The sequence below is a fragment of the Pinus tabuliformis genome, chromosome 9 (genome assembly GCF_031772625.1).
Source record: "Pinus tabuliformis cultivar Carrire ecotype Pingquan chromosome 9, CPIR1, whole genome shotgun sequence".
Lineage (NCBI taxonomy): Eukaryota > Viridiplantae > Streptophyta > Pinopsida > Pinales > Pinaceae > Pinus > Pinus tabuliformis.
The window spans coordinates 406,098,878-406,122,359 of record NC_142307.1 but is presented as its reverse complement, the minus strand read 5'-3'; the positions used below and the strand labels follow the sequence as shown (position 1 = coordinate 406,122,359).

At 36.5% G+C, this 23,482-nt stretch overlaps 1 protein-coding gene and 5 pseudogenes across 2 annotated transcripts; 5 read left to right on the top strand and 1 right to left on the bottom strand.

Annotated features, from left to right (window-relative positions):
• Positions 1-2,677: 2,677 nt before the first annotated feature.
• LOC149148879 (galactomannan galactosyltransferase 1 pseudogene) lies at positions 2,678-4,246 on the top strand (annotated as a pseudogene).
• Positions 4,247-4,423: 177 nt separating this feature from the next.
• LOC149148878 (galactomannan galactosyltransferase 1 pseudogene) lies at positions 4,424-5,945 on the top strand (annotated as a pseudogene).
• Positions 5,738-6,969, top strand: LOC149148877 (galactomannan galactosyltransferase 1-like; annotated as a pseudogene).
• LOC149148876 (galactomannan galactosyltransferase 1-like) lies at positions 6,855-8,113 on the top strand (annotated as a pseudogene).
• Positions 8,114-9,936: 1,823 nt separating this feature from the next.
• Positions 9,937-11,553, top strand: LOC149148875 (galactomannan galactosyltransferase 1-like; annotated as a pseudogene).
• Positions 11,554-14,741: 3,188 nt separating this feature from the next.
• On the bottom strand, positions 14,742-16,909 carry LOC149148874 (putative anthocyanidin reductase). Of its 2 annotated transcripts, XM_089440826.1 has the most exons (5): positions 16,706-16,909; positions 15,992-16,161; positions 15,564-15,899; positions 15,109-15,482; positions 14,742-14,934 (listed from the first exon to the last, which is right to left on the bottom strand). In XM_089440826.1, the coding sequence occupies exons 1-5, from the start codon at positions 16,833-16,835 to the stop codon at positions 14,757-14,759; spliced, it is 1,188 nt and encodes a 395-aa protein (XP_089296952.1). In that variant the 5' UTR covers positions 16,836-16,909; the 3' UTR covers positions 14,742-14,756. The 2 variants fall into 2 exon arrangements, with proteins under 2 accessions (XP_089296952.1, XP_089296953.1); XM_089440827.1 differs by lacking the exon at positions 14,742-14,934 and having other exon boundaries at positions 15,105-15,482.
• Between the last annotated feature and the right edge of the window lie 6,573 nt (positions 16,910-23,482).

The window sequence follows — 23,482 nt, the reverse complement described above, 5'->3', positions numbered from 1 at the left end:
TTACAATGCGGAAAAGCATATTACAATTACTTAATGTTTTAGTCATAGTGTCAACCAGCAATGTAAGTGGTTTGTTTTAATATTTGCAAATCACAAATTTCTCCGCTTTTCATTTATCATGTAAAACAGTGTACTTTATTTTTTATTTAAAAAAATAAAGTGTGTTGCCAATAAGCTATTGAGCTTTTAGTATGAACACGTTTTAAACTTAATATATTGATATGAATGGTTTGGTTTTGGTTTTGTTGTTTTAGTATGAAATCTGCTGGTACGGGATGCTCATGGTAGTTATTGCCTTGGTCACTGCGAGCTTTGTATATGCTTGACTATCTGTAGAGGTTTCTTGCTTTTAATAATCCTATCGACCTCTCTTTGTACCTTTTGGGACAATTGCTAGTACTTATCATTGAATGTAATTAAAGGTTACCACCACGGCAGATCTACGTGCACATGGATTTACACAGGGTCATGCTGTGTTGGCCATGTCTGTGCAGCCACGCGGTTCTTGTACATGTCGAGGGCCTGGACCGAGTTGTGCGCTCGCCATCCGTTGTGATCTCCACCTTCGTTCTAGAGTCCTCGATCCAACGACTGGGATGGGTTTGCGAATTACCCTAACCACTTGTTGGCACCAGCGTTGGCTATCGTCATTGTTTTAGGCTTACTCTGGCTTCGCGCTGCTCTGCAAGGTTTTCGGTTGTGGCTTTTGGCGAAGCTCTGCTAATGGCGCTCTGCTAGGATTAAGGGCAGGGGGGTTTGTCCGTCATACCCAGCAAGGTAACTCTTTCTATACTATCTCGAAAGTCTTGTTTCCTCAAGGTTCACTGCTTGGGAATAATTGATTATAAATAGGAAAGAAATGAGGGTTTGGTTTTTGCCGATGTACAGAGATCACTGGAACGATTCCAAGGATGGACGAAGTGGACAGACCCCCATCTCATCTACCTTTGGTAAGTTGTTAACATCCGATGAATATTTGATTGGTTTCCCTTGTTTCATACCCATTCTAAGGTTTACGCTCCTCCTGGATTGGCCTTCTGGTTGCTAACACAGAGCTCTCATTTCCTTTGCAGGTGGGCGACTTTATCGAAAGCGTGCTTCTATCTCAGGTAAACCTATTTCTATATCTTTTGTTATCTAGGTTATTAGAGATGATCCGCCGGTTTTAACCCTACAGGCCAGCCTAATCTTACCTGTTGTTGGCTTGCAGGTATGCAATACTCTAGCAGTTGCTTTTAAGTAACCAAACTCTTACATTGTGACCTCGGCATTTCAAGTTGGAGCTAGACTCTATCATAAGACTTAAAAAATTCAGTTTTCTTTTTATTCGTGAATGAAGGAGTTGCATGTCTTGTCATGGTCTCTCATGACAATCTGCGTTTTTGGTTGAATGTACTGGTCCGTTTCCGATGCACTATAACTATAAAGAACTTTTAACGGACTTTTGTGTGGTTAATCACGTTAGGGTTCTGTATGTAAAAATGAATTTAAACCCTAAGGGCGTACTAGTTTGAGGTTTATCTCAGTACTCGTTATTGTATTTCCATTCACCGAACCGAATTAATTATATTTATATGAAGTTAGTCTGGTCGCCTGATCTTGCGCATAATTTCTTCTAAATGTGAATAATTGGGTTATACTGTAGCAGTACTACAATGGGGTTTCGTATCTTACTGCTGAATTTTGATCTTTTGATATACATATGTTTAGAACATTCTTGAAATTCATATATGTTACAAAAAATCTTCAACATGTATATTGAAATATTTTATTTATAACCTATGTTAAACTTTTATTTGTTATTGATATTTTTTTAAACTTTATATATCAACTCCATATTAGAAATAAAATTAATTAAGCATTAAGAAAATATAAGGAAATTTTTAATTTTAATTACTTTATTTTTTAATAAAGTATATATAAAATTATGTTATTTAATATGGACATTGAAATATATTTTTGTTATTAATATATCTTTATTTTAAATATCACTGAGGGTAGGATGAATTACACATCATATAATATCATAATACTATTTCTTATTATCTCCATGTTAAGTTGTCAAGAAATTACGTTTCTTCTTCATAGTAAAAAATAAATTATTATTTTTACTCATCTCCATATTAAGTAGTGAAAAAATTACATTTCTTTTTCCTATTAAAAAATATTTTTTTTTACTTCAAATTACTTTGTATCTCTGTATAAAATTAAAATATTTTAATTATAACCGAAATTAATTTTTTTATTATTACTATTTTTAATTTATTACTTTAAATTATTATTTCACTATATTTTAAATGTAAAATGGCCCCTATCGTTCTCACAATAAGTTATCTAGCACCTCTCTTCACAATCATTATTCACTCTCGGCTTTTAATGAGCGTCACCAAATTCCAAATTCTTACGGTGAGTAACTAATCGTTTTCAAATTTAATATAAATTACTTAAGCGCAATTCAATATTAAATTACAGTTAAAAAAACTAAACGCACATATATATATGAAACACCACCATTTTTTAACATGGTTAAATTCATTATCCAATTTCTTTAGAAAATTTAAACCGAGACACTTCAACTATTAAACCATAGTTTAACAAACTACGGTCAAAGACTTCACAATAGTAAGAGCTTCCTCTCTGTGATTTCAATCTATGGCACCAAAGATACTCATAATTACGCCGTAAGGCGTTCCCTCTGAAATCAATTGCCCTCTTGTCTTACCTGTCTTGCTATCATCCATCCGATCTGATGTTAGACGATTAAACTATTTGAGACCGTCGATCAAAAATAGAGTTATAACTAAAAAAATAACAGTTGCAGCGAACCCTCGAAACTTAATATATGTCGCTGGCTATTCCAAGGGTTAGCGAAGCGGAGGGGCTGGGGGTTGAACCGTAGTTGCCCTCTGTTTCGCTCCTCCCTTCAACAGTGCGACCTAGGTTCTCTTATTTTGCTGAGCCACCGGAGTAGTTTTTGCACGGTGTTTTAGAGCAAGGAACATGAAATAAATGAGAATGAACAGGAATCCTGGTATCGATCAAGTTCCCTTTGTTTCGCTCCTCCCTTCAACAGTGCAACCTAGGTTCTCTTATTTTGCTGAGCCACCGGAGTAGTTTTTGCGCGGTGTTTTAGAGCAATGAACATGAAATAAATGAGAATGAACAGGAATCCTTGTATCGGTCAATGGATGAGTGGGAGGAAAGTTCTGATAATTTCTATGTTGATTCTGATTTTAGTTACACTGTGGGGAGCACAGTAAAAAACTGGGACCTCAAGAGACAAAAATGGTTGCAGGCCCGTCCTCATATAAAGAACTATACAGAAGGAGGGAGGCCTAGTATCTTGGTATTGACAGGCTCACAACCTTATCCCTGCAAGAACCCAATTGGGGATCATCTGCTTCTGAGGTGATTCAAGAAAAAGCAGGATTACTGCAGAATCCATGGCTTGGACATGTTTTACAACACAATCCTCCTTAATCAGAAAATGTTCACTTTCTGGGCCAAAATTCCTTTGATTAGGGCAGCCATGGTGGCTCACCCTGAAGCTGAGTGGATATGGTGGATGGACTCAGATGCTGTGAGCACAGACATGGAATTTGTGCACCCATTGGACAAGTACAAGGACTACAATTTAATAGTCCATGGATGGGAGAAAAATGTTTATAAGAAGAGGAGCTAGTTGGGAATCAATGCAGGGGTTTTTCTTAAGCGAAACTGTGAATGGTCCATGGATTTCATGGAGAGGTGGGCTGTGATGGGCCCTCAGAGTCCTCTGTATGAGTCCTTTGCTAAGATTTTAACTAATGTGCTGCCTGACAGAGCTCTAACTGAATCTGATGGCTACTCTGCACTTACTTATCTTATGATCAAAGAGAAAAAGAAATGGACCAGCATGATTTATATTGAGACTAGCTATTTTTTTCAGTATTATTGGTTGGACATTGTTGGGAATTTTGAGAATGTAAGTAAGATATATGATGCCATGCATGCCAAACATCCAGAGCGGAGGCGCAGATATGCTGAGAAAAGTGCCAGACTGTAATATGTATGCAGAGAAGCGAGAGCATTATTTGAAGGAAATTTGGGCTGGGCTTTTAGAGAGGAGGCCATTTCTGACTCACTTCACTGGGTGTCAGCCCTACAGTGGGAACCATAACCCCATATGCAAGGCAGAATATTGTTGGAATGGTAAGGGTTTGCAGTTGATAAGGTGCTCAGCATTTATGGATTTCGGAGGCCTTAACATCAATCTGTAGCTGTTAGTCTGATTCAATTCGATTAATAGACCTATAGTCCAATTCATTTCGATTCATAAAATTCCTCTCTGTAGTAGTAAACTATGGCATCTATTCATTTTAGATTAGATTTTAGCTACTTTTTAGCATAAATAACTCCATAAAGATGCTAGAGAGAGGGAATCCTGGTATCGGTCAAGTTCCCTCTGTTTCGCTCCTCCCTTCAACAGTGCGACCTAGGTTCTCTTATTTTGCTGAGCCACCGGAGTAGTTTTTGCGCGGTGTTTCAGAGCAATGAACATGAAATAAATGAGAATGAACAGGAATCCTTGTATCGGTCAATGGATGAGTGAGAGGAAAGTTCTGATAATTTCTATGTTGATTCTGACTTTAGTTACACTGTGGGGAGCACAGTAAAAAACTGGGACCTCAAGAGACAAAAATGGTTGTAGGCCCGTCCTCATATAAAGAACTATACAGAAGGAGGGAGGCCTCGTATCTTGGTATTGACAGGCTCACAGCCTTATCCCTGCAAGAACCCAATTGGGGATCATCTGCTTCTGAGGTGATTCAAGAAAAAGCAGGATTACTGCAGAATCCATGGCTTGGACATGTTTTACAACACAATCCTCCTTAATCAGAAAATGTTCACTTTCTGGGCCAAAATTCCTTTGATTAGGGCAGCCATGGTGGCTCACCCTGAAGCTGAGTGGATATGGTGGATGGACTCAGATGCTGTGAGCACAGACATGGAATTTGAGCACCCATTGGACAAGTACAAGGACTACAATTTAATAGTCCATGGATGGGAGAAAAATGTTTATAAGAAGAGGAGCTAGTTGGGAATCAATGCAGGGGTTTTTCTTAAGCGAAACTGTGAATGGTCCATGGATTTCATGGAGAGGTGGGTTGTGATGGGCCCTCAGAGTCCTCTATATGAGTCCTTTGCTAAGATTTTAACTAATGTGCTGCCTGACAGAGCTCTAACTGAATCTGATGGCTACTCTGCACTTATTTATCTTATGATCAAAGAGAAAAAGAAATGGACCAGCATGATTTATATTGAGACTGGCTATTTTTTTCAGTATTATTGGTTGGACATCGTTGGGAATTTTGAGAATGTAAGTAAGATATATGATGCCATGCATGCCAAACATCCAGAGCGGAGGCGCAGATATGCTGAGAAAAGTGCTAGACTGTAATATGTATGCAGAGAAGCGAGAGCATTATTTGAAGGAAATTTGGGCTGGGCTTTTAGAGAGGAGGCCATTTCTGACTCACTTCATTGGGTGTCAGCCCTACAGTGGGAACCATAACCCCATATGCAAGGCAGAATATTGTTGGAATGGTAAGGGTTTGCAGTTGATAAGGTGCTCAGCATTTATGGATTTCGGAGGCCTTAACATCAATCTGTAGCTGTTAGTCCGATTCAATTCGATTAATAGACCTATAGTCCAATTCATTTCGATTCATAAAATTCCTCTCTGTAGTAGTAAACTATGGCATCTATTCATTTTAGATTAGATTTTAGCTACTTTTTAGCATAAATAACTCCATAAAGATACTAGAGAGAGGCCCATTTTATTATGGATAGAATGAGTATTTAATCGCCCTGCAAAACCAAATCCTCATTAATCAGAAAATGTTCACGTTCTGGGCCAAAATTCCTTTGATTAGGGCAGCCATGGTGGCTCACCCTGAAGTTGAGTGGATATGGTGGATGGACTCCGATGCTGTGATCACAGACATGGAATTTGAGCACCCATTGGACAAGTACAAGGACTACAATTTAATAGTCCATGGATGGGAGCAAAATGTTTATAAGAAAAGGAGCTGGTTGGATATCAATGCAAGGGTTTTTCTTATGCGAAACTGTGAATGGTCCATGGATTTCATGGAGAGGTGGGCTGTGATGGTTCCTCATTGTCCTCTGTATGAGTCCTTTGCTAAGATTTTAACTGATGTGCTGCCTGACAGGGCTTTAACTAAATCTGATGACAGGTCTGCACTTATTTATCTTATGATCAAAGAGAAAAAGAAATGGACCAGCGTTTATCTTATGATCAAAGAGAAGAAGAAATGGACCAGCGTTTATCTTATGATCAAAGAGAAGAAGAAATGGACCAGCATTTATCTTATGATCAAAGAGAAGAAGAAATGGACCAGCATGATTTATATTGAGAATGACTATTTTTTTCAGTTTTATTGGTTGGACATTGTTGGGAATTTCGAGAATGTAAGATATATGATGCCATGGATGCCAAACATCTAGAGCTCAGGCGTAGATATGCTGAGAAAAGTGCCAGACTGTATGCAGAGAAGCGAGTGCGTTATTTGAAGGAAATGTGGGCTGGGCTTTTAGAGAGGAGGCCATTTGTGACTCACTTCACTGGGTGTCAGCCCTACAGTGGGAACCATAACCCCATATACAAGGCAGAAGATTGTTGGAATGGTATGGAGAGATCTCTAGATTTTGCAGTTGATAAGGTGCTCAGGATTTATGGATTTCGGAGGCCTCAACATCAATCTGTAGCTGTTAGTCCGATTCAATTCGATTAATAGATTTATAGTCCAATTCATTTCGATTCATAAAATTCCTCTCTGTAGTAGTAAACTATGGCATCTATTCATTTTAGATTAGATTTTAGCTACTTTTTAGCATAAATAACTCCATAAAGTTACTAGAGAGAGGCCCATTTTATTATGGATAGAATGAGTATTTAATCGCCCTGCAAAACCAAATCCTCATTAATCAGAAAATGTTCATGTTCTGGGCCAAAATTCCTTTGATTAGGGCAGCCATGGTGGCTCACCCTGAAGCTGAGTGGATATGGTGGATGGACTCCAATGCTGTGATCACAGACATGGAATTTGACCACCCATTGGACAAGTACAAGGACTACAATTTAATAGTCCATGGATGGGAACAAAATGTTTATAAGAAAAGGAGCTGGTTGGATATCAATGCGGGGGTTTTTCTTATGCGAAACTGTGAATGGTCCATGGATTTCATGGAGAGGTGGGTTGTGATGGGGCCTCAGAGTCCTCTGTATGAGTCCTTTGCTAAGATTTTAACTGATGTGCTGCCTGACAGAGCTCTAACTAAATCTGATGACAGGTCTGCACTTATTTATCTTATGATCAAAGAGAAGAAGAAATGGACCAGCATTTATCTTATGATCAAAGAGAAGAAGAAATGGACCAGCATGATTTATATTGATAATGACTATTTTTTTTAGTTTTATTGGTTGGACATTGTTGGGAATTTTGAGAATGTAAGATATATGATGCCATGGATGCCAAACATCTAGAGCTGAGGTGTAGATATGCTGAGAAAAATGCCAGACAGTATGCAGAGAAGTGAGTCCGTTATTTGAAGGAAATTTGGGCTGGGCTTTTAGAGAGGAGGCCATGAGTCCTTTACTAAGATTTTAACTGATGTGCTGCCTGACGGAGCTCTAACTAAATCTGATGACTAGTCTGCACTTATTTATCTTATGATCAAAGAGAAGAAGAAATGACCAGCATTTATCTTATGATCAAAGAGAAGAAGAAATGACCAGCATTTATCTTATGATCAAAGAGAAGAAGAAATGGACCAACATGATTTATATTGAGAATGACTATTTTTTTCAGTTTTATTGGTTGGACATTGTTGGGATTTTTGAGAATGTAAGATATATGATGCCATGGATGCCAAACATACAGAGCTGAGGCGCAAATATGCTGAGAAAAGTGCCAGACTGTATGCAGAGAAGCAAGAGCATTATTTGAAGGAAATTTGGGCTGGGCTTTTAGAGAGGAGGCCATTTGTGACTCACTTCACTGGGTGTCAACCCTGCAGTGGGAACCATAACCCCATATACAAGGCATAAGATTGTTGGAATGGTGTGGAGAGATCTCTGGATTTTGCAGATGATCAGGTGGTCAGGATTTATGTATTTCGGAGGCCTCGGCATCAATCTGTAGCTGTTAGTCCAATTCAATTCGATTAATAGATTTATAGTCCAATCCATTTCGATTCATAAAATTTCTCTCTGTAGTAGTAAATGATGGCATCTATTCATTTTAGATTAGATTTTAGCTACTATTTAGCATAAATAACTCCATAAAGATACTAGAGAGAGGCCCAGTTTATCATGGATAGAATGAGTATTTAATCGCCCTGTAAAACCAAATCCTCCTTAATCAGAAAATGTTCACGTTCTGGGCCAAAATTCCTTTGATTAGGGAAGCCATGGTGGCTCACCCTGAAGCTGAGTGGATATGGCGGATGGACTCAGATGTTGTGATCATGGACATGGAATTTGAGCACCCATTGGACAAGTACAAGGATTACAATTTAATAGTCCATGGATGGGAGCAAAATGTTTATAAGAAAAGGAGTTAGTTGGGAATCAATGCAGGGGTTTTTCTTGTGCGAAACTGTGAATGGTCCATGGATTTCATGGAGAGGTGGGCTGTGATGGGGACTCAGAGTCCTCTGTATGAGTCATTTGCTAAGATTTTAACTGAGGCCCATTTTGTTATGGATAGAATGAGTATTTAATCACCCTGTAAAACCAAATTCATTATTCAGTGCAATTTATTTTCTCATATATTTCATAATACTCAGACCGTCGTTCTGTAACCAATAGTAGTTGCAGATGCTGAGGGATAAACAAAGCGTGGATTATCGGGCATGTATTCTAGCTGAAAAAATTAATAGAAGTAGGAAGTCCAATTGGCCAATTTGGTTTGCCAACCATAAAGCTTCCAAAATCACATGTATTACTTTGTTTAGGTTCCAAATACCTTTCCAGGAAAATTAATAAACATTGAGCGAGTCATTAAATTTAGGTGATTTGTAGAAGCACAAATGAAGCTACTATCAAATGGCTTAAACGAAGCAATGAGAAGGCTACAAAGGCCTCTCTAAACTATTATCAATAGTTATGGAGTTTTGAAGATTTTGTTGCTGTCTACAGAAGCTCAAAGTCATAGTTATGTGAGAGATCAAATCAAGAGGAAAGTGGTGGAACTCGAACCAAATGCAACCCCAAAAAGATCAAGTCTTTAAAGAAGCAACAACCCAAAAATAATTCCATGAAACCTCCATCCAAAGGGTTAAAAGAGACCAGCAAACTCAGAAGGTTATACAATGGCATCTCTACTAGCAGAGAAACATCAGATCATGGCATTAGTTCCAGTAAAGGCTCAAGCACACTTTCTGGCAGAGGATCTCACAGATCAGACTCATTCAGAGAAGACCCGAAGATCATCAAGGGAGATGAAAGATACCAATATAGCTTTCTCGTAAACTTTTACACTGCCTTCTCTTTACATGGTCCCTAAAAGGACCTTCCGTTTGAGAATAACGGTCCTGAAACTGAGATTTGTGGGCATTTGGTTGAATTGCAAAAACTTGCCCTGTTTTTCATTGATGGTAGATATTTTGTAGTCCTTCAATGATTACGGAAGGGCCTTTTTGTTTCCTAAAATTTGCTTCTCATATGGATGACTTTGATAATCGTTTTACCTTTGGTTAATCAGGTAGCCTTCACTAGACACTGCGACAGTTGAATCACAAGTAACTCTCCAGGATGCATTTTAGATTAGATTTTAGCTACTTTTTAGCATAAAGAACTCCATAAAGATACTAGAGAGAGGCCCATTTTATTATGGATAGAATGAGTATTTAATCGCCCTGTAAAACCAAATCCTCGTTAATCAGAAAATGTTCACGTTCTGGGCCAAAATTCCTTTGATTAGGGCAGCCATGGTGGCTCACCCTGAAGCTGAGTGGATATGGTGGATGGACTCCGATGTTGTGATCACAGACATGGAATTTGAGCACCCATTGGACAAGTACAAGGACTACAATTTAATAGTCCATGGATGGGAGCAAAATGTTTATAAGAAAAGGAGCTGGTTGGATATCAATGCAGGGGTTTTTCTTATGCGAAACTGTGAATGGTCCATGGATTTCATGGAGAGGTGGGCTGTGATGGGGCCTCAGAGTCCTCTGTATGAGTCCTTTGCTAAGATTTTAACTGATGTGTTGCCTGACAGAGCTCTAACTAAATCTGATGACAGGTCTGCACTTATTTATCTTATGATCAAAGAGAAGAAGAAATGGACCAGCATGATTTATATTGAGAATGACTATTTTTTCCAGTTTTATTGGTTGGACATTGTTGGGAATTTGGAGAATGTAAGATATATGATGCCATGGATGCCAAACATCTAGAGCTGAGGCGTAGATACGCTGAGAAAAGTGCCAGACTGTATGCAGAGAAGCGAGTGCGTTATTTGAAGGAAATTTGGGCTGGGCTTTTAGAGAGGAGGCCATTTGTGACTCACTTCACTAGGTGTCAGCCCTATAGTGGGAACCATAACCCCATATACAAGGCAGAAGATTGTTGGAATGGTATGGAGAGGTCTCTAGATTTTGCAGTTGATAAGGTGCTCAGGATTTATGGATTTCGGAGGCCTCAACATCAATTTGTAGCTGTTAGTCCGATTCAATTCGATTAATAGATTTATAGTCCAATTCATTTCGATTCATAAAATTCCTCTCTGTAGTAGTAAACTATGGCATCTATTCATTTTAGATTAGATTTTAGCTACTTTTTAGCATGCTGTGATCACAGACATGGAATTTGAGCACCCATTGGACAAGTACAAGGACTACAATTTAATAGTCCATGGATGGGAGCAAAATGTTTATAAGAAAAGGAGTTGGTTGGATATCAATGCAGGGGTTTTTATTATGCGAAACTGTGAATGGTCCATGGATTTCATGGAGAGGTGGGCTGTGATGGGACCTCAGAGTCCTCTGTATGAGTCCTTTGCTAAGATTTTAACTAATGTGCTACCTGACAGAGCTCTAAATAAATCTGATGACTAGTTTGCACGTATTTATCTTATGATCAAAGAGAAGAAGAGATGACCAGCATTTATCTTATGATCAAAGAGAAGAAGAAATAGACTAGCATGATTTATATTGAGAATGACTATTTTTTTCAGTTTTATTGGTTGGACATTGTTGGGAATTTTGAGAATGTAAGATATATGATGCCATGGATGCCAAACATGCAGAGCTGAGGCGTAGATATGCTGAGAAAAGTGCCAGACTGTATGCAAAGAAGCAAGAGAATTATTTGAAGGAAATTTGGGCTGGGCTTTTAGAGAGGAGGCCATTTGTGACTCACTTCACTGGGTGTCAACCCTGCAGTGGGAACCATAACCCCATATACAAGGCATAAGATTGTTGGAATGGTATGGAGAGATCTCTGGATTTTGCAGATGATCAGGTGGTCAGGATTTACGGATTTCGGAGGCCTCAGCATCAATCTGTAGCTGTTAGTCCAATTCAATTCGATTAATAGATTTATAGTCCAATTCATTTCGATTCATAAAATTTCTCTCTGTAGTAGTAAATGATGGAATCTGTTCATTTTAGATTAGATTTTAGCTACTATTTAGCATAAATAACTCCATAAAGATACTAGAGAGAGGCCCAGTTTATCATGGATAGAATGAGTATTTAATCGCCCTGTAAACCCAAATCCTCCTTAATCAGAAAATGTTCACGTTCTGGGCCAAAATTCCTTTGATTAGGGCAGCCATGGTGGCTCACCCTGAAGCTGAGTGGATATGGCGGATGGACTCAGATGTTGTGATCATGGACATGGAATTTGAGCACCCATTGGACAAGTACAAGGACTACAATTTAATAGTCCATGGATGGGAGCAAAATGTTTATAAGAAAAGGAGTTAGTTGGGAATCAATGCAGGGGTTTTTCTTATGCGAAACTGTGAATGGTCCATGGATTTCATGGAGAGGTGGGCTGTGATGAGGACTCAGAGTCCTCTGTATGAGTCATTTGCTAAGATTTTAACTGAGGCCCATTTTATTATGGATAGAATGAGTATTTAATCGCCCTGTAAAACCAAATTCATTATTCAGTGCAATTTATTTTCTCATATATTTCATAATACTCAGACCATCGTTCTATAACCAACAGTAGTTGCAGATGCTGAGGGATAAACAAAGCGTGGATTATCGGGCATGTATTCTAGCTGAAAAAATTAGTAGAAGTAGGAAGTCCAATTGGCCAATTTGGTTTGCCAACCATAAAGCTTCCAAAATCACATATATTACTTTGTTTAGGTTCCAAATGCCTTTCCAGGAAAATTAATAAACATTGAGCGAGTCATTAAATTTAGGTGATTTGCAGAAGCACAAATGAAGCTACTATCAAATGGCTTAAACGAAGCAATGAGAAGGCTACAAAGGCCTCTCTAAACTATTATTAATAGTTATGGAGTTTTGAAGATTTTGTTGCTGTCTACAGAAGCTCAAAGTCATATTTATGTGAGAGATCAAATCAAGAGGAAAGTGGTGGAACTCGAACCAAATGCAACCCCAGAAAGATCAAGTCTTTAAAGAAGCAGCAACCCAAAAATAATTCCATGAAACCTCCATCCAAAGGGTTAAAAGAGACCAGCAAACTCAGAAGGTTATACAATGGCATCTCTACTAGCAGAGAAACATTAGATCATGGCATTAGTTCCAGTAAAGGCTCAAGCACACTTTCTGGCAGAGGATCTCACAGATCAGACTCATTCATAGAAGACCCGAAGATCATCAAGGGAGATGAAAGATACCAATATAGCTTTCTCGTAAACTTTTAAACTGCCTTCTCTTTACATGGTCCCTAAACGGACCTTCCGTTTGAGAATAACGGTCCTAAAACTGAGATTTGTGGGCATTTGGTTGAATTGCAAAAACTTGCCCTGTCTTTCATTGATGGTAGATATTTTGTAGTCCTTCAATGATTACGGAAGGGCCTTTTTGTTTCCTAAAATTTGCTTCTCATATGGATGACTTTGATATTCGTCTTACCTTTGGTTAATCAGGTAGCCTTCACTGGACACTGCGATAGTTGAATCACAAGTAACTCGCCAGGATGCAGAGGAGGGCACCCAGCGAAAAATTGGTCTAAGGCAACATCTGAAAGAATACAGGTACTAGTTATCCATAAATTCAGATGAAGAGCATGCTCTGGTCCTCAATGCTTGTTATCAACTTTTGTCTAATTTCTATTTGTCGATATGTGGGAAACATGACTTCTGAGATAACAACCAAAACAGAGCAAGGGCCCAAGTGTTCTAGAGTCTCACAAAGCTCCAAACACCACGGTATATCTTGATCGACACCTTTATCTGGATTCTGCAGTATAGAGATACATATCATGGGTATATATTATTGTAATCCAGACAAAGAAGTAATGTTTGAATGTGATACAATAAGATGTCCCATAGTCAGAAGTTGGACGTTGGCGCAGTGTGCCCACTATAGATATGATATATGTTTAGTAAGGTGCCTCAGGCAGGGTTTAATTATCTGGATTAATGATCCACTTCCTGTACACGAAAAATAGGTCTTGAAGAATATGATGTGGCATCAAGTTGTAATTATCTTGCTTCCAAAGGTGATTTTGTTATGTACTACATATGAATGGGATGAATTTTATAGCTTGCATTGTTCAGCATGATTTTCAATTTGATAAATCATGATGTGTAATTTAAATATTGAGATAAATGAATGGCAAAGGGGAACACATTCTATAACGTATTTCAGACTACAAGATAGGATTAAAGATGCTTCTGGCTTGCAATCTATTTTGCTTGGTTTCAATTGATTGAAAAAGTTGTCACAGAGGAGAACATGTAGAGAGGGCCTAATGATGACCATATCGAGTTCAAAACTCCCCATCATCTCCCAGGTCTTGAAATAAGTGCACCTTAAAATGTTTACTCAATACAATTCAAAATGCTCATGCTCCATGAGAGTGTCGATTATATACACAGAAGAAAACAAAAGAAAGATCCATAAGGGTCACAACGGACATCGCTGAATATTTGAGTATCCTCCCATTAACAAGGATAGGTCATATGCCCTCTTATCTACCAATATCTGTGTTTTCTGAAGACTATATACACAGAATAAAACAAAAGAAAGATTCATAAGGGTCACAACGGACATGGCTGTATATTTGAGTATCCTACCATTAACAAGGATAGGTCATATGCCCTCTTATCTACCAATATCTGTATTTGCTGAAGACAATATACACAGAGGAAAACAAAAGAAAGATCCATAAGGGTCACAACGGACATGGCTGTATATTTGAGTATCCTCCCATTAACAAGGATAGGTCATATGCCCTCTTATCTACCAATATTTGTATTTGGTAGAAGACTAGATTTCATGCAAACCAACTAAGTTCTGATGATTATCTCAAATCAAGAAGTTAGATTTTTATGAATTGAAATCCAAGTGTATTAGTAAGATACAAAACGGTTGTCATAAGCCTTGGAAATTGCTTTGGCACAAACTTGTGTAAAATCCTAACAAATATGCAAATGTCATTGGAAATACTTACGGCGTTTCCTTTGCATCGTCTGGTGCAAATGCTAGTTATTCCTATGGCCAATTTGCAAACACCCCATTCTGTTTGATTATATTAATTAAGTAAGCTGTACCTTCGTCTTCACGTAGTCCACAGAATCATCGAAGATTTCATCGATCCCAAAGTCCACAGAATCATCGAAGATTTCATCGATCCCAAATTTAAAAGAGAAACCGCTATCCACCAATTTCTTCGACGAAAGGTTTGCTTTTTGGATGGGTGGCACATCCTCGAACCTGGATGTATACACACAAATATTCATTAAATATAAGGATACTAGTATGAAAAACTTGTTCGTTATAATGGAATCAGGTGAATCACTTGAGACTGATACTTGAGAAAATCCAAATCCAAAATCCAAAGGGAAAAGGGTGAATCACTTGAGACTGATACTTGAGACTGGTACTCACTGCGTGGGGACATTATATTGCGGATAACGTGTGGACAAGTACTGCGCGAGCTGTGGAATAGGGGAGTTAACGGAACAGCAGATGTAACGGCCCACTGCAGAGGGGTTGTCCATCAAGAAAATCTGGGCACTGCAGACGTCGTCCACATGGACCAAGGAAGCGAAGCCCCAGACCATCTGAATAACTTTGAAAGCCTCCATGTCTCGGGGAGTGCGGGTGAGGAGGGAAAGGGCCACCTCGACCGTCTGTGGAACGTTGGGGTTAATGGCAGACCCAGCCACCAGCACAGGGTTGATCGTCACCACATCCAACCCCTGCTCCTCTCCATATTGCAGTGCTGCTCGCTCTGCAAGCGTCTTCGAAACCGGATATGCCTGCATCATTAAACACACAATCTTTCCGGAATAATATAATCCCTAATTAAGATGAATCTATACTAATAATTATATATTTACCCATGCAAGAGGCTTCTTAGGGCGGAGAAAATCCACGTCTGTCCAGCAAGTTTCGTCAATGCACTGATTCTGCTCCTCTGACTCGTTTATGGAAGCCGTGCACGCAGACGATGTGAGCACATCGCGGATATTTACCCATGCAAGAGGCTTCTTAGGGCGGAGAAAATCCACGTCTGTCCAGCAAGTTTCGTCAATGCACTGATTCTGCTCCTCTGACTCGTTTATGGAAGCCGTGCACGCAGACGATGTGAGCACATCGCGCTTTACAGTTTTGGCCTTTGAGCAAGCCCTCAGAACATTCAGCGTTCCGTTGATTGCTGGCTTCATCACGTCACGCTGCGGATCGAAGCAGCAGTGTTATGTTTCTAAATATTATGACCCTTAATACCGTTTGGGAGAAATATTTGAAGGGACGACTTGTTAGTTACCTCGGGATCGTTGGGGTTGAAGTTGACGGGACTGGCCACATGGAAAACGCCATCACAACGGTCTATGGCAGCATCGAAACTGCCTTCTTCCACCAGATCCGCACTGAAGATTTTGAGCCTCTCCCCAGCGCCCGGAATGTCCAGGAGATGCCGCACCTTCGCTACGTTCCCTGCGTCGTCACCGTACAATATTCTTATTCTTTTTTATTGAAGAATCTTCTGCGAAAATTACATAGGAAAACTTATGTCGAGTTTTGGCTATTGTACAATATTCTTATTTTTTTTATTGAAGAATTTTCGGCAAAAATTATATAGAAAAACTTATGTGGATTCATTTGGTCGTCAGCACAAGTTGAATGAGCAGATCACATTTAGCACAAATAATTCTTATTCTTGTTTATAATATTTATTTATTCTAGTGGTGCGAAAATTGGACCAGAAGATCTGTAATACCAACACCAAATTTGGCCACTTAATTATTGGACCACATTTATAAAACTGTATAATATTTATTTATTCTATTGGTACTAAGATTAGACCAAAAAAAATAAGATCAAAACTAAATTTAACCACTTAAACCACATTTATAATGTCATATAATATATTATTTTCAATATTTATTTATTTATTTTATTTTTGTAACAGTAAAAGACTACACCATAAGACTATAATATACTATTTTCTTTTTAAATAAAAAGAGAAGAATGGAATTACCTGGGTCACGCACAGTAGCGTGGACAGTGTGACCCCGTTGGAGTAAGAGCTTGACCAGCGAGGAGGCCACGAACCCTGTTGCTCCGGTCACACAAAAGGTGGTTTTGCATGTGGGAGTTGCAGAGGCCATTTTTCTTTCCCCTAATACCTTACCATGATACAAGCCCTAACATCCTCCATTTATTGTGGATTGTCTTCTTACTTTCAGTTTCTCGTATATGTAGAATGACAGAGACACAGCAAGGTTAGTCACCTCCGGCCAATAATGCAAAGGCTAAGGTTCTTTTTCTGCTCAACATCTTGGGCCAATAATGCAAAGGCTAAAATTCCTTTTCTGTTCAAGGATAAAATATTTCCTTATAAAATTGTTTTTAAAAAGATTTTTTGGAAACTTTTTCGATGGATTTTTCTGTTTAGGCTAAAGACAACACCTTTTCTATCTCACAGAATACAAAGGATAAAATATTTCCTTACCCTGCAAGGATGTGAGGGAAATCCAAATTCGGACGAGATTCCTTTTCTGCTCAAGGATAAGATATGACTTTATCTCGCAAATTGCCAGAATACAAAGGATAAGATCTTTCCTTACCCTGCAAGGATGTGAGGGAAATTCAAATTTAATCAGAACTCTACTTTCTTCAGCAGTACAAGGATATATGGGATAACATACCTTTTTGGCCAGGAATGTAAGCATATAATGCACATTCCATATGTAAATGTATCACATTTCACCATCAGATGGATATAGGAATAAGATAGGTCAAATTCTAAGCATCATGTATCCAGTAAATCCATTATTAGTTTATTATTTTTATTTTTATTGTTTTATTTGTTAGATGAGGAAAAAAATACTCCATAATAAAAAGGAAATAAGTTAATATTATTGACTCACTATATTTTTATCTTTTATTTTTTTATTTTTTAAATGAGAATAAAATTATATTTAATTGATATAATGAATGAAAAGACAATAAGTTAAAACTTGATTTAGTACATTGTGTTTAACATTTTTAGTAAAATATTATTTTTTCTGTGAATAAAGTTTTCACAATAAATCTTCATATACATTTATCACAAAAAAATTTAAAAATAACAAAACAAACTATTTTAAATTTTATAAATTTATAAGCTTTAAAAAAAATGAAATTCAAAACAATAACCAAATTTATCTTTTAAAATCAGTATAGATTCATCTTGAGTTTGAATCTTCCAAGGACGGAGAGGGATCAAATCTCTTAAAATGGTTAAAACTTGAGAAAAGGTTTGCAAATTTGATCATCTCTGCTCTTGGTAGATCAAGAGTTAAGATGGATTTATGTCATTTTTGAGAAACCCACATGTTTTAACTATAAGAAATTTTCATTCTAACTTGTTTTATTTAATATATACATAGTTGACATTCAAATGTTTTATTATGATTCACACCCTTCGATTACAATGTCAATACATGATTTCTTATATTCAAAAGTAGAAAACATATATTTATAGGATTATCTCTCTATAATTAATTTTTTAATTAATTTTTTTAAATGTTATATGTTGAAGGAATTACAAATTTTTCCTATGTCTTGAATTACAAAGCACATAATAATGGATTAAGAATTCTCTCTTTTACCCAATATATATAAGCATTTTTTTAACTTAAATTATTTTATTTTTCTCTTATTTTAAAATATTACATATCAACTAAACATATAGCTAGTTACACATCATGTAATATAAATAATATTATGTTTACATGTCATTTGTCAACTCCATATTAGGAGTAATGAAGAGATAATATATTTATAGTATATTAAATAGTAATTTTTCTTTAACTTCAAATTAATTTAAGTCTCTATATAAAATTAATTTAAAATTAAACTAGAGGATTTTATTTAGGCCAACATTTATTTTTTTGTTATTGTATTTTTTATTTGTTAGTGTAAAATATATATTTTTTTTTAATGTAACTTTATATGACAACATATCCCTCTTATCCCTCTTATTGAAATATAGAACTGCTATGGGGCAATAAAATTTTAAATTAATTATTTAAAAATATATATTAAAAAACAAAGTTTATTTTTACACCTCGTTAATTATAATTTATAATTATATATTTCTGCACCTTTTTTAATGAACAGGGCATTAAAATCTGCTTCTTGTTTTAGCTTTTTCTTTCCTCTAATGTTTATGCAATTTTTACTCATCAATTCAAAAGTAAAGGCCTACTTCTTCTTTTAGCTCTTTCTTTCTTCTAATTTTTATGTAATTTTTACATATCAATTGAAAAACAAATACCTAGTTCTTGTTTTAGCTCTTCCTTTATTTTAAGTTTTATGTAACTTTTTACTTATCAATTGAAAAATAAAGACCTACTTCTTGTTTTATCTCTTCTTATCAATTGTTTTAGCTCTTCCTTTCTTTAATCAATTGCAATCACTTAACCTAGCTTGGGGAACCTTCAACCACCCCTCCCAAATTGCCCCTGAACATTGAAATTTTATTTGGAAGAAGGCATTCATTTTCTCCCTCATATCATTTTTTTCATTGTGACAGTCCACCAACACCCGTGCCAGCATATGTTTGACAATCCATCTCATCTACTGCTACCTCATAGACACTCTTAACTCTTGTGTCTCTAGTCTCAATGAGGAAGAGGCAGAAAGGGCCTTATTGGACCTCTTATTAGCCCACAATATGTTTAGCTTCTTCATTGTATTTACACTCCTCTAGTCATCTTGCAGCTTCATAATGGAAGAGCTTAAACACAGTCTCATGATGTGCATTCAGGGAGGCATAATTCAGCCTTTCTTTGCATCAACTTTCCCCCCTAGCATTCCCTTTGCCTTTACATGAAGGCACATATTTTCCTTGTGGAGTATTGTTAAGCTTCTCACCCCCATTCTTCCTCTTGATCCTTTTTCATTGCTACATCCCCTTCACAACAAGTTCCATCTCCCTCTCCTACCAACATGAAACTGATAAGCTAAATTTAACCAATCTAACTATATCTGAGATAAACAACCCATCCAACTGAGTAGATTGAGTTGAAACTCTTTTAGAAACTAAATCCCTCCCTCCATAATGATATGGCCCTCTCTAATAACATCATCTTGTTGTCTTTGGGATCTATCATTCCCTGGATCACCATACATTTTCCCAATCCTTCACTTGCATCTTTGATAATGTCATCATTCAGATCACTTATACTTTTTGTATTGCTACTTGTGTTATGATTTCCTTTAATGTTAATATCTACCCAATGGGTACGAGTACCCAAAGTCAAGTGCTTAATTATCTCTAGTGTTAACATACTTAATTTTCAGTTTGACATGTTTTGTTTCAAATTCTAGTGTTGTTGGTTTACTGGTTGACTATTAGCATTCACCAAGTGGTTATTGATGATCATAGTTTATTTTCGAGTGAATTTTTGACTTTGCCTTAAAAACCAAGCCCCAAGAATCTACAACTATCATGGATCATTTCATAGCTCAAGTTTTTCTACAAAATAATACATTGTTTTCATTCATCAAGAAAAGTTATATGAGAAAGAACCAAGTGGTTATGATTTTCAACATGTTCACATACATTTCCTATCTGTCGTTTTCTTATCGAAATATGGGAAACTTAGTTTTTTGGGACTATCAAATTAAAGTTATGCTCCGGTGGTGTTCATCTGGCATTTTGGTATCCTTCTAAATTCGTGTTTGGTATGTGCAAAACAAGCATTGGTGCGGCTTTTAGCGGTGCAATTTTGACATATATGCAAATTATATATTGATTTAAGACATGCAATGTTAGATATCTAAATGATACATTTTCTTAACAAAAATTCATAAATTTGAAATTTGTAACAAGTAGACATTTACTAATTAATTATTATATTTATTATTACAAAATTGAAGATGTTGCTAGCGAAAATTATTTATCGTTTATATTGCACAGGCTCCCTGAAACATTCTGTAATTAAAATATATTAAATGAATGTTCTATAAAATGATTATAGGAAACATGTTTCATAATTTTGTTTGGAACAAAGGTTGCATTCTTTTAGCTTTTGTTGAAAATCATAGAAAATAAGCGTCTTCATTGTGTCACCTTATTGCGTGCTTGGTTACAAAAGAAGACTAGTGAAACAATTTTTCATATTGAGCGCCACTTATTTTGAATGCACACTGGTGTTTGTTAATTGCATATTCGATCCGTTGGAAAGAGATTTTGTTTCCTCACATTTTCCTTGCCTATAATTACTTGATTGGGGTGTTTACAAGCTTTTGAGATTTGAATTTCTTAAAATTATAATATTTTAATTATAATCTAATTTTCATCATATTGTTTTGTTTCTCAAAGATGATCGACCAACATTGAGTCATAAATAATTGTTTAGAAAACCATTGAGAAAAGAAACACATGCATGGAGACTCATTGTAGATCTCCGACTTTTAGGTTTGTTTTGACTAGGGATTGTGATTTGTTTAATGCACATTAGGGAAAATAGCACATATGCATTGGACACTCATCCTAGGCTTCCATATTTTAGGGTATCCCCATGATGTTGGTTGTTGTTTTCATTGTACATGTCATGTATTTGGAGGTAACATGGTTCACATCCTATATAGTGTAACACAAAAACTTTGAATATGTACTAAAATTTTGAAGGCTCATAATTACTCTCACTTGATGGTGGATATTGTTAACCTATAGTGTGCCTGAAAACCATCCAATGACTAATATAAAGTCCCAAAAATTCTCTTTTGCCGACATATTTATTCCTACAACTGAAATAAGTGTAGTTAGTACCATGAGCTCTGCATGGTCGTTGGTTCCTCTTCCTAGGCCTTCCTTGAATCTCATCTTCATTATTATCTGTAGTTGTATCCATCCACCTATCCATTTTTTATTTTTTATTTTTTATTTTATTTATTTTATTTTATTTATTTTATTTTTTATTTTTTTTTCCAGGTTGATCTAACGCTTGCTTTAAGTCTGTGATATACTCCTAAGATGTGCTTTTCTTCTCTTTGCATATTTCCCTCATTTCTATATAACCAGATTGACAATAGAACATGAATATTGAAATGGCTAAAACCTTCTCCAAAATTCCTACAAACTAACAAGTTAATGGTTCATCTAGGGATGCCCCTTTAAAATGGTATTTCAAGTTTGAGGTGAAATTTTTTTATATGAAATATGCAATCTAGCTTGTGTAGACTCAATGCTGATTTCTTTTGTTAATTGGATTTCAAAAATAATCATTTTAGGTCTTTTCCTTGCTTTACCAAGTTGCAGAAAATCTCTTTGCTTATTTATTTTCCATATTTAACCAATGGTGTGGCCAAAGAGGAACTAGACAAAGAGATCACTTTTCTTTGTATGACAAGATTAATTTTTTTGTATATTATTGTGTATTATTAGTTTGTTGTGCATGTCTTGCTACATGGGTGTGACATTGAGCTAACTCCATTGAGTTATTTTTTATTTTGTTAAAAATAGGGCTGCGTGATCATATATTTTACAAAGATTATGTTAGGTCCCTATAATACTAGTGTAGCCCTCTTATTGTTATCGTTGTGCCCATGTAGCCCCCATATTGTTATTTTGGTGCCCCATAAAAGCCCACTATTGTTATTGTTGTGCCCTTACATTATTATTGTTATGTAGGCTATGATTATATTGTGACCCCTTAGACTCCTATATATACAAAGGAGGTATTTTCATTTGTATCATCCAAGAATTATTCATTTATGTAATGTAAAGGAGATTTCCCCCTCGAATATGATAATTTTGAAGTCATTGAACTATCTTTTCTTCTATTTTGTGACCTTGTTCCATAACAGATTATGCCATTACATGTTGAGGAAATGTGCCAAGCACTAGTCTTAGCTATGCCAGACTTCCCAAAAACTTTTATTGTTGAATGTGATGCCTCAATGAATGGAATTGGTATTGTTTTAATGCAAGAAAGAATACCCATTGCTTTTGAAAGTCGTCCAATCAAAGGAAAGTATTTACACAAACCTATTTATGAGAAGGAAATGTTAGAAATACTACATGCACTAAAGAAATGGCTACCTTACCTAATGGGAAGACACTTCAAGGTAAAAACAAATAATGATTGTCTTAAATAATTTTTGGAACAAATATTATCTTCAGAAGAGCAGCAAAAATGGGTGACAAAGATGTTGGGTTATGACTTTGAAATCATCTACAAAAAAGGGAAGCAAAATGTTGTTGTAGATGCACTCTCAAGAAAGGATGAGGATGTGGAAGCATTGCTTTATGCCATTTCTATTATCCAACCTGAGTGGATAACTGAAGCAAGGGATGAATGGAAGAATGATGTAGAGGTGTGGTTACTCTTTCAAAAGTTGTAGCAAGATCCCAGTACATCTGATACATTTAGCTGGAAAAATGATTCATTATGTTACAAAGATCGCTTATATATTTGTAAGAATTCCCAACTCAAACAAAATATTCTTTTGGAATTGCACACCTCTCCCTTAGGAGGGCACTCAGGATTTTTAAATACTTACCATAGGTTCAAGAAGGAATTTTTTTCGAATGGCCTTAAATCTGATATTCAGAAGTTTGTGGAAGAATGTTTGGTTTTCCAACAAAATAAACTTGAGGCTATTAAGACCCCAATTTTGTTACAAACTTTAGTCATTCCAATTCAGCGTTGGGAGGAGGTCGCAATGGATTTTATCACAGGTTTACCCAAATCTGAAGGAAAGAGTGTCACCATGGTGGTAGTTGATAGACTTACCAAGAATGCACACTTTGTTGGAAATA